The sequence below is a fragment of the Aotus nancymaae genome, unplaced genomic scaffold (genome assembly GCF_030222135.1).
Source record: "Aotus nancymaae isolate 86718 unplaced genomic scaffold, 86718_ANA_hifiasm-v0.15.2.pri h1tg000025l, whole genome shotgun sequence".
Lineage (NCBI taxonomy): Eukaryota > Metazoa > Chordata > Mammalia > Primates > Aotidae > Aotus > Aotus nancymaae.
Window position 1 is genome coordinate 22,936,790 of NW_026988438.1, and position 11,625 is coordinate 22,948,414.

Sequence of the window (11,625 nt, forward strand, 5' to 3'; positions counted from 1 at the left end):
CATTTATATAGTGACTGTTTTGGGCATCAGAAGGTAGAGAAACTTGTGTGAAACCCTAACTCACCATTTGTTGCAAATGGCAGAGTTGGGAATTCCCGAGGGTGTCCTACTGGCCCTTCTCTACATGTGGCTGTTCTCGGTCAGGGGAATCTCCTTTAGCATGTGTGAGATGGGGAAGTACAAGCATATAACACCAAGTTCTATCGTATATTCAGATGTAGAAGCAACAATAACACTATGTTGAATGGACACTTAGAAGCCCTTCCAAAGGTCACATTGTTTTCCTTTTTCTGCTCTAAACCTTGCTCAGACCCCAATATGTGTATGCTCCTTTTCTCCCACCAGAGCAGGTATGATGGTGACTTGAGTGCCTGCAACCAACAGAGTGATAAATGTTTAAGAAACCCTCTCCAAGTTTTCCCAGTAGATTCAGATGGGTGTGTATTGTCCAGTCCCTCTTGGTAATAGGAAAACTTCGGTCTCCCTTCTAATTATCTTTGTCTTTAAAGCATCTGAAGTTGGGGTAGTTTGGGAGGGAGGCCTTAGGACTAAAGAGAAAGAGAATCTTTGACAGCAGACAAGATGCTTGCATCCACTTTTATTTTTGAGCAGCATATCAGCCATTAATGATCATACTGCCAATATTTTTGGTCTCCCCAAAGTCCTGTGTTGAACAGCAAGGTTCTCTTTACTGACATCGTTTGTTTGAGTTTTGGGGACCCCTTAACTTAGAGGCCACAGTCATACTGCTTTCTCTTTGAAGCTGCAGGTTTTATGTCCTTTTGTTGATTTGGACTTGACTTGCACATTGGAGACATGTTTAAAGAGTCCATCTTAATCCAGAGTATTTCTTGCTACTGTTAATAATGTTTAAGTTAATTCCTGGTTTTAACATAAGTAGGGAAAATTTCCAGGTAGACTGGAACATACTAATTTATCTGGAGTCCCGTGAGTCAGTTTCTCATTCTCTAGTGAACTTCTTCTATGTTGTAAACCCAATCTGGGACAATAAGAGTCCAAATATGAATCAAAGCTTCAGTAACTTTTCCTATGGGAATTAGTCTCAGGGAAGACTCTCTGTATTGTAGTCAGGACCCACTTCAAAAATCTCTGAGACCTTTTAGTGTCATCTATGAATGGATCTGAAATTGGCATAAGAGATTGCAAGAGGTGTTGAGCCCCAAAATGGCCCAGCTGCTTGTCATTTTTTTTTTTTCTTTTTTTGAGATAGAGTCTTGATCTGTCGCCAGGCTGGAGTGCAGTGGCATGATCTCAGCTCATTGCAACCTCTGCCTCCAGGGTTCAAGCTATTCCCCTTCTCAGCCTCCCAGGTAGCTGGGACTACAGGTGTGTGCCACCATGCTCAGCTAATTATTGTATTTTTAGTAGAGATGGGGTTTCACCATGTTGTCCAGATTGGTCTCAATCTTCTGACCTTGTGATCCTCCTGCCTCAGTCTCCCAAAGTGCTGGGATTACAGGCATGTACCACCACGCCCAGCCTGCTTGTCATTCTTAATTACTTACTTAATGGTCATTGAGTCCTGCCAAACCATCTTTAAAGTGAGTCAGTCAAAATTTTCATAATCTCTCAGGTTTCTTCTCTTAAGTGATTTCCATTTTTCCCTTTTAGTACTCCTTGTAGATGCATGTTTCTGTAATTTTTGTCTTAAAGAGGGTGAAACCTCCTTTGCCTACTAGGATGAATTTTAGTTGTATGGTCATACAGGGAGGATTGGTTCCAGGGCCCGTGAGTATACCAAAATTCAGGCATACTTAAATCCTGCAGTCTGCTCTGCAGAACCTGCCCATGTAAAAATCAGTTCTCTATTTAGGTGGCTTTTACCTCCCACAAATACTGTATTTCTGATCCATGTTCAGTTTTTTAAAATCTGCCTGTAAGTGGAGGTTGCAGTAAGCCAAGTTTGTGCCACTGTACTCCAGCCTGGGTGACAGAGCAAGACTCTGTCTCAAAAAAAAAACAAAACAAAAAAACCCTGCCTTTAAGTAGGCCTGTGCAATTCAAACTTGTGGTATTCAAAGGTCAACTGTGGTTCTTACCATGGGGCACACCTAAGACTGATTGCCTGGTTAATGAGGAAATCTTTTGGCATAGAGGATAGGATAATTAAAGCATTCAGGGCACTGTTGAGACAGCTGAACTGTGACTTCTTTAACCCACTTTCCAATAAGTACTCTACCAGCAATCACCTCCCCAATTACAGTATAAAAGAATTTTCTTCCCTGAGAAGATTCAGTGTAGTGCATTTTATTTTGAATAGCAATTTTAGTTAGTATAATGATTTTTTTACTTTAAAAATGAAATTTTGAAATAGTACAGAAAAGTTGAAAGAATCATACAGTGGTATAGTCATATATCCACCACCCAAATTTTATTATGTTTGTATTATTACATATCGGTCCCTCCATACTTTCATCAATCCATATTCTTTTGTGTTGTTAGGTTTCAAAGTAAATTGCAGACTTCAATACACTTCTGTCTGGGTTGCCCCATGTTGAGAGCCACTGTCAGAGTCACTACCTGCAGGGGTCTATCCTCCAGACCTTGATTCAGTGATGGATGAATAAAGTACACTGACACATAGATATTATGCTTTGTCAGTTCAGCTGAGGGACCATGGTCACTTATAGACTCCCTGGAGAGTGCTATAAAAATACAGCAGCCACTGGCCCTCCCCAGCCAGTGACACTCACATTTATTTAGTAAAGTTTAATTGATAAAGACTTGAGTCAATACCATTAGAGGCACAGGTTCTGATGTCCAAAGCAAACACCATTAGTGGGTAATATCTCTGGTCAGCCTTCCCCGGAGTGGGTCATCCAGCTCAAAGTTTAGTTTTAAGACCTCTTGAGTAAACAAGCTATTCAGATAAACTCCCCTACATGACCTAGCTATTTGCTTTTCTTATTTTTTTTTCTTTTTCTTTTTTTTAATTGCATTTTAGGTTTTGGGGTACATATGAAGAACATGCAAGATTGTTGCATAGGTACACACATGGCAGTGTGATTTGCTGCCTTCCTCCTCATCACCTATATCTGGCATTTCTCCCCATGCTATCTCTTCCTCAACTCCCCAGCCCCTGCTGTTCCTCCCCTATTTCCCCCCAACAGACCCCAGTGTGTGATGCTCCCCTCCCGGTGTCCATGTGTTATCATTGTTCAACACCCACTTATGAGTGAGAACATGCAGTGTTTGATTTTCTGTTCTTGTGTCAGTTTGCTGAGAATGATGGTTTCCAGGTTCATCCACATCCCTGCAAAGGACATGAACTCATCGTTTTTTATGGCTGCATAGTATTCCATGGTGTATATGTACCAAATTTTCCCTGTTCAGTCTATCATTGATGGACATTTGGGTTGGTTCCAAGTCTTTGCTATTGTAAACAGTGCTGCAGTGAACATTTGTGTGCATGTGTCCTTATAGTAGAACAATTTATAATCCTTTGGATATATACCTAGTAACAGGATTGCTGGGTCAAGTGGAATTTCTATTTCTAGGTCCTTGAGGAATCGCCACACTGTCTTCCACAATGGTTTGGCTAATTTATACTCCCACCAGCAGTGTAAAAGTGTTCCTGTTTCTCCACAGCCTCTCCAGCATCTGTTGTCTCCAGATTTTTTAATGATCGCCATTCTAACTGGCATGAGATGGTATCTCAATGTAGTTTTGATTTGCATTTCTCTAATCAACAGTGATGATGAGCATTTTTTCATGTTTGTTGGCCTCATGTGTGTCTTCTTTTGTAAAGTGTCTGTTCATGTCCTTCGCCCACTTTTGAATGGGCTTGTTTTTTTTTTTTCTTGTAAATCTGTTTTAGTTCTTTGTAGATTCTGGATATTAGCCCTTTGTCAGATGGTTAGATTGCAAAATTTTTTTCCCATTCTGTTGGTTGCCGATTCACTCTACTGACTTTTTCTTTTGCTATGCAGAAGCTGTGGAGTTTGATTAGGTACCATTTGTCTATTTTGGCTTTTGTTGCCAATGCTTTTGGTGTTTTAGTCATGAAGTCCTTGCCTATGCCTATGTCCTGAATGGTTTTGCCTAGATTTTCTTCTAGGGTTTTTATGGTGTTAGGTCTTATGTTTAAGTCTTTAATCCATCTGGAGTTAATTTTAGTGTAAGGTGTCAGGAAGGGGTCCAGTTTCTGCTTTCTGCACATGGCTAACCAGTTTTTCCAGCACCATTTATTAAACAGGGAATCCTTTCCCCATTACTTGTTTTTGTCAGGTTTGTCAAAGATCAGATGGTTATAGATGTGTGGTGTTGCCTCTGAGGCCTCTGTTCTGTTCCATTTGTCTATATCTCTGTTTTGGTACCAGTACCATGCTGTTTTGATTACTGTAGCCTTGTACTATAGTTTGAAGTCCAATAGTGTGATGCCTCCAGCTTTGTTCTTTTTGCTTAGAATTGATTTGGCTATGCAGGCTCTCTTTTGGTTCCACATGAAGTTTAAGGTGGTTTTTTTCCAGCTCTGTGAAGAAGGTCATTGTTTTTCTTATTAACTAATTGTAAAGGGGATTTAGGCTGCCTTCAGCTGAAACTTCTATTGAAACTATGGGAAAAGCCTTAGATCTTCCCAAAGGGTTTAAGACTATATCCTATAACTTTCTCTACTGTTTTTCCCTGAATGTTTTTGCCTGCGCCCTGAATGAATTCCCACTCGCTTCAACCCAGAACACTTCAGGAAACATATTGTTGATGATAATTCAATAGTTGAAGTTTGTTTTAAGTGAAATGCACACATTACAAATATACAATTTAATGAATTTTGAGAAATAAATATACATATATAACCCCCAATTCCTATCAAGATATTGAACATTAGTATCACCCCTGAGAGTAATATGTCTTTTTGCATGCAGTCAATCCCTCTCTCCCAAAGGAAACTACTGTAATGATCTTTTAAACCATAGATCAGTGTTATCTGTTTTAGAACTTCATATAATTGTAATCACAGAGTATATGTATTATTTTGTGTCCTTTTTATTTTACTCAGAAAGATACTTTTGAGATTGATTCACCTTGTGTTAACAGAAGTAGATTCCCTTTTACTCTTGAGTAGTGTAGATATACCAAAATTTGTTTATCCAGTCTGTTGATTGATACCTGTGCTATTTCCAGTATTTGACTATGAATAAAGCTGCTATAAATGTCATTGCACATCATCTTACTGTGTCTATTTTTAAGAATTTTGTTACACATGATTTCATAGAGCAGAAAATGTTTGTTCATTAATTATTATGTCATATAGGGTTTGCTTTATCTTAGACGTCCTCATTCATGTTCTAAAGGCCATACCTTACTTGATATTTCCCTAGCACTGAACCGCATGTATAGATTTATTTTTCTTGACTTTTCTCTGCAATTAAAACTAAATCAATTTTTTATGTGTTTCTTTTATTTATTTCACTACCATTTATGGGACATTGTAAGACACTTTGCTAAGTCTGGGGGTTATGTCAGTATGTCAAGAACAAGAATATGGTCTCTTGGTACATTGAGGAGAAGGGAGTACAGTAGGGTAGGTAGTGACCCTACTGCACTATCTTATTCATCTATTCATTCTGTCTCCTATTTCATTTATTTTAAAGGTGAGGGAAACCTTCTGGAGAAAGTTGGTTTTGCAGTAGTTTCTTGGATTTAGACCTGTAAAAGATCATCTGGTTTGGTATCCTTATCTAATACATGAGTAAACTGAGACCTAGAAAGGTTTACTTATTTGTCCAAGGGGTGTTAGATAGGAATTAGAAGCCATGTCTCATGAGTTCCAATCCAGTGTTTTTCATTCTCCAATATGGTATTTCAATAGATTTTTATAAAAGAGTTTATACTCATTGATTGATAACATACTAAGTAGTAGGACTTGGGTTATATCTGGGGAATTAAACAATGAATGAGATATAGAATTCCTGCCATCAGAAAGTCCCAGTCAGTTAGTGGCACTACCTACCTAACTGTGCACACATGCATATGTGTATATATTCCACCATATCAGCAATAGGAGCACAATCCCATGCAAAGGCAGAGACATGGCTATTAAAACCCTATGATCTGAACATGATTTTATAAAGGGTTTTCAGTGTTTTACTTTAAATGTTACCTTGAGGATAACCAACAGGTCTCTGCCTTCCCTCCATACAACACCATGTTGAATCAAATCTCAAGCAAAGGTTGCAGAAATCTGATGTTTTCTTTTTAGTTTATGGATGATACCCAAGAGCTCTTTCCTTTAATAGCGTATGAGCTCCTTGAGGGAAGACATTTTGCTGAACTAATTTTTGTATCCCTAAAGTCTAGTCCTGGTCCTGCAACAGAGACAGTGCTTAATAAATATTTGAATTGTCAGTAGTTATTCTAAAACATTATTAAGGCTGTTAATCATAAGACTTCAGTCAAGTTCTACCAGACCCAGTCAGCAGGAGCACTGAGGAGATCTACGTCTGCTCTTCCAGAGGCTTGTCAGCTCAGCAGAGGCAGGGAAAGTGATATGTTGGTGTGTATGCTATGACCTTTTTCTATAATCCTGTGCCTGTAGCCCTAAAGCTCTTGGATTTATCCATCCAAATGAGAGCAAACACAAAAGCAAACTTATCTTTCCTGACAGCTACTCAATGTTGACTTCCTATTATCTTCTCATGTCACTATTCCACTTTAGACATACATCTATTTGCATATGAGACTGGTTGGCCTCCTATTTCATTTATGTAAAAAGCAATCATAGTTCTCTTCATCTTTATTCTCTTCATTGGCATAGTCTCCACCCCATTCCAGCAGCGTTCAGAAAGCTTTCTCTAACAATTAGAAGTTTGGACAAAGCCTGGGCAACAAGGCAAAACATCATCTCTACAAAGAAATATAAAAATTAGGTGGCCAGGCATGGTGGCTCACACCTATAATCCCAGCACTTTGGGAGGCTGAGGTGGGCAGATAATGAGATCAGGAGTTTGAGACCAGCCTGGCCAATGTACTGAAACCCCATCTCTACTAAGAATACAAAAAATTAGTTGGGCGTGGTGGTGGGCACCTGTAATCCCAGCTACTCTGGAGGCTGAGGTAGGAGAATCACTTGATCCTGGGAGGCAGAGGTTGCAGTGAGCCAAGATCATGCCATTGCACTCCAGCGTGGGCAACAGTGCGAGATTCCATCTCAAAAAAATAAAAAATAGTAGTGGTAGCTTTTGCCTGTGGTCCTAGCTACTTGGGAGGCTGAGGGGGGAGGATTGCTTAAGCTTGGGAGGCAGAGGTTGCAGTGAGCTGAGATTGTACCACTGCACTCCAGCTTGGGCAAAAGAGACAGACTCTGTCTCAAAAAGAAAATTAAAGGTTGGAAGAAATCTCACCTCCTCTTTCTTGTTTCTTCATTAAAGAAACTAATTTATTTTAATAGTTTACATTTTGAATCTTTATATAATACCAGCATGGACATCATTGAGTGAAAATTTTGACCTATTATCAAAGATGACTTGTTTAATATCTTTAGTAGGCATTCTACCCAAAAGATTATCCTAAAACATGTTAGTGAACTTAACTGATTTAATGTCTTATTGGCATTCTCCTTATTTATTTCTGCTGTCCTTTTTTTAAAATTGTTATTCAACCTATATTATCTTGAAAATATTTAGTTTGTCAGTTCTGTTTTGCCCACAATTAGCATGGCTAGGTCACTGATTTCAGCGCTTAGCTCAGGTATGCCCTTAGGAAGGGTCTCGGTGGTTTCTTTGCAGGGATCACAGCTACGTCTTTTGGTATCTATTGCAATCATGGGTTTGCTTCTATTTTGGATTTGTCTGTCTTATCTCTTGGACATCAAAAGTGCCCTTAAGTGTAGGCATGCTACTTGTTTTATGTCTACTACCCAACTTTAACTGTAAAATCCTAATCACAAGTGGCAGCTAGATAGATTAAAGTGATTTCTGGAACTTTCCTTCTAGACATGTAAGATCCTAAAATCTTATGAGAATTTCAGTGAGTTGATTTTGTCTTTAATATTTTTTCTTAGGAAAAAGAAGACCATTTTGAATCTGTTCAACTGAAAACCTCAAGATCCCCAAATATATGAAGAGACAGTGCTGTAGCATTGAGACTAATGAACAGAGAAACCTGCTTTAGTTTTACAGGATCATATTTTAGGGTCTGTCCTCATACCTGTCACGTTGGTGATCTCACAGAGGAGGGCCATGCCGCTGAAAAGGGAAGGAGATTGAAACATTTGGTTGCCTTATCACATGGTCAAGTACCTTGCCAAAAAAAGAAAAAAAAAAAAAAAAAGGAAAGCAAATGATTTGGGTCTCAACTGAAGATGAAGCTCAACTCAGGAAGAGATTTATCTGTATATACACGTAACTGAAAACCAAGTTTAAGCAGCCCACCAATGCACTGCTGATGCATGCCATATAATTAATGGGTAACTTTTGTTTATAATGTCTACATAACAAGTGTGATTTGGAAGGCAGATGTAAACATATGCATTATGATCCCATTTATGTTTTTTCTTTGTTTATATTTTGGGGAAAATTAAAAAATTTTTTAAGGTATATTTTTTCCATTATTTATTTTCCTGACCTAAAAATAGCTTTTCTACTAAAAATGGTGAGGAATGAAGACAATAAATTTTCCATTTTTCCATAGGGTATCTTCTCTTGATTTAAATTTCAGGAAGAGTTAGCATGTGCTTGGGTTATCTAAATTTATAATTGCCTTTGAAATTCCATCCTTGTTGAAACTGGTAAGAAGGGCTTGACTGAAAGTTTGAAGGAATCTATAAAACAAAAAAGAAAAGTAACAAGAAGCCCCAATTCTGCATTAATGAAAACTAGTTGATAGTATCATAGAAGTCAAATGACTTAAAACAGTTTAGTGCTCAAAGTATAATTAAAGTAAAAAGGAAAGCTTGTCAGTCAAATCACTGGCAAAATCATAAGAAAGTGACTGTACGAAATATTGGGGTAATTTCATGGTCTCCAGAAAATGTCATTGGGACTTTTGCTCTATGTCAAGCACCAGAGGTTATATGGTTATTTTTCTGCTATAAGACTTTGAGAATGATGACTTCCTTAGAAACTAAAAAAAAAAAAAAGCCAGTAAGACAGTAATTCAATTTTGAAGAATTACATATAATTGTATTCATAATAAGAATGTGGTTGTACCATAAGCAGTTATGAAAGAATTGTTCTTATTCAAAGTGATCCGGATAATTGTGATATTTTCTACGGTGGACTACTAGTATTAGCACGACTTGGCTATTATTTGTTGAAGGAAGTATGAATGAAGTTGGATTTCACCAATTTTGTGTAAACCTTAATTGATTTAAAACTGGGAAAGAGGGAGGTTTCCTGGTGATTGCTGATCTAAGGTGCTTTTGTTTGTTTCCAATAAACAGTAATCTTTATAGATCTTAATTCAGATTTTTAAAAAGAGTCATGATTGGCTGAGAGTGGCAGGGCATATATGTAGGGAAATGATTTGCTCCAAGCATTTCAACGAAGTATGATTTGTAACTTTTTTGTCTGAAGGTGGTGTCTTTATTTTTGTGGAAAATGGGAGAAAAATGAATAATTTTGTTTATTTGGCTTATTGGTAAAACAGTAGATCATTCTGTTATTGAATGGATATTTTGTGTTTATCTCTGCTGTTGCACATATGAGTATAGGTGAGATTGTCATTTTTTTTTTGCTGTGGAATTCAGGGAGGGTATCACTTTGCATAAACCTTTTTTTGCACTTAATTTCTTGAATTTTCTTATAAAGAAGAAATTATATTGGTATTTCTCATTTTTATCCTGCTAACAGAGTGCTGATGAGCATTTCCCCATTTTGATCAAAATTTAAACAGAAGAATGAAAATATATTTGAAATGAACCCTTAAAGAGAAACACTGGCAAAGCTGTATAGACTGGACAGAGTAAGAAAACTTCCATAGTCACCTGTCACCTTTCTCCTCATCTTCCACTGCATTTAGTATGTATGTTCCAAGCCATAGAGATAATTGGGATTTGCTCCCAGGTAGCTTCTTTCTTCTCCTGTCATTGGACTAAAATCTCTGACATGTCAAAAATGCCTTAAATTTTAATGAGCTCTCTGAAAATGTAGTTGATATTGAAGAATTTATTTTATTTCTAATTTTAGATATTAAATAGATTTTATCAGCACAATCCCATCTTTGGGAAGGAGCTGACTTTTTCCTTTAGATTCCAGTGGTTTGTCATTTTATTTCAAGCACTGAAGAAGTATGACAGAAAGAATATTATGGGGAAATATTCAGACCAATCCTGGCTATAAAATCCACTTTAGTTTTATGTCTGGCCTTTGCAAAGCTCAGTGAAATGTTGAAAGGCATAAATAAATTAATCATGTTTCTTTGACTTTTAATTGACATTTGTTGTTCATTTTTCCCCCTAAGTCATAGAAGAAGTTATTTGTTATTTTTCTAAAAGGCACAATTTTGAAACCTTAATTACTTCATTAAATCAGCTCTTGCCTACAACATCTCTTAGCACTCAGTCAAAATGTATTTAAATCAGTTTTCCACTGGATGAGAACATGTCTTCTGTGGATAAATTATATTATGTCATTTAACAACATTGAGCATTTTGATATGTGTTCACTGAATTAAAAAAAACCTGAATTTCATTATTGTTGACTTTCCCCCTCTTTAGTTACTAGCAATTGCATCCTTTCTAGGATTAAAAATATTTCATAGTATTTTTGTGTAGACGTCTGTCCTTATTTTTTTCCCCAAAGAAAAAAGATGGTTTAAATTGATGATGTGGAAGAATTGCTTGGGTCCAGCCCTTTAGCATCTGGGTTCTCCAGGTCCCCAGGTGAGTCATGGTTGACTGCTGCTTCAAGACCCATCTGGCCAACTCTCATTTTAAGTCTGTCAGTAGACTTTTTCCTGTGGCACATGGTCATTTCTAATGGGAGGCTCATCTCTAAAGAGAGAAATGTGTATATCATTTCTCTCCTTTTCATAGAAATAAACTTGTGTGTTGGTGTGGGAAGATGACTTCATTGGCCATGTTTAAAGTGAGTGTACTGCTCATATTTATCTTTCTACACTAAGAATATGTAGAGTTTATCTTCAGAGAAACTAAAACTCCCTCGTATCTATTTTTTTTTTTTTTTTTTTTTTTTGGAGATGGGAGTTTCGCTAATCATGAATTTGATCCCAGGTTGACAGGCCCGACTCCTAAACTAAGTTTGCCACAAAGAAAATGTCCTTATGGGAGTCAACTTTTTTTTTTTTTTAATTGCATTTTAGGTTTTGGGGTACATGTGGAGAACATGCAAGATTGTTGCATAGGTGCATATGTGGCAGTGTGATTTGCTGCCTTCCTCCCCTTCACCCGTATGTGCCATTTCTCCCCAAGCCATCCCTCCCCGACTCCCCACCCCCCGCTGTCGCTCCCGTATTTCCCCCCAACAGACCCCAGTGTATAGTGCTCACCTCCCTGTGTCCATGTGTTATCATTGTGCAACACCCGTCTATGAGTGAGAACATGCAGTGTTTGATTTTGTGTTCCTGTGTCAGTTTGCTGAGAATGATGGTTTCCAGGTTCATCCATGTCCCTACAAAGGACGCGAACTCATCGTTTTTGATGGCTGC

At 37.7% G+C, this 11,625-nt stretch overlaps 1 protein-coding gene across 2 annotated transcripts in view; it reads left to right on the forward strand.

Moving 5' to 3' along the window:
* Positions 1–10,721, forward strand: part of ELAPOR2 (endosome-lysosome associated apoptosis and autophagy regulator family member 2) — a 96,735-nt gene extending 86,014 nt beyond the window's left edge. For both annotated transcript variants that reach the window (XM_064380438.1, XM_064380436.1), the window contains one exon: positions 8,021–10,721. In XM_064380438.1, the coding sequence (XP_064236508.1) occupies positions 8,021–8,080 (60 nt within the window). In that variant the 3' untranslated portion in view covers positions 8,081–10,721. The remainder of the gene's footprint in view (positions 1–8,020) is intronic.
* The last annotated feature ends 904 nt before the right edge of the window (positions 10,722–11,625 follow it).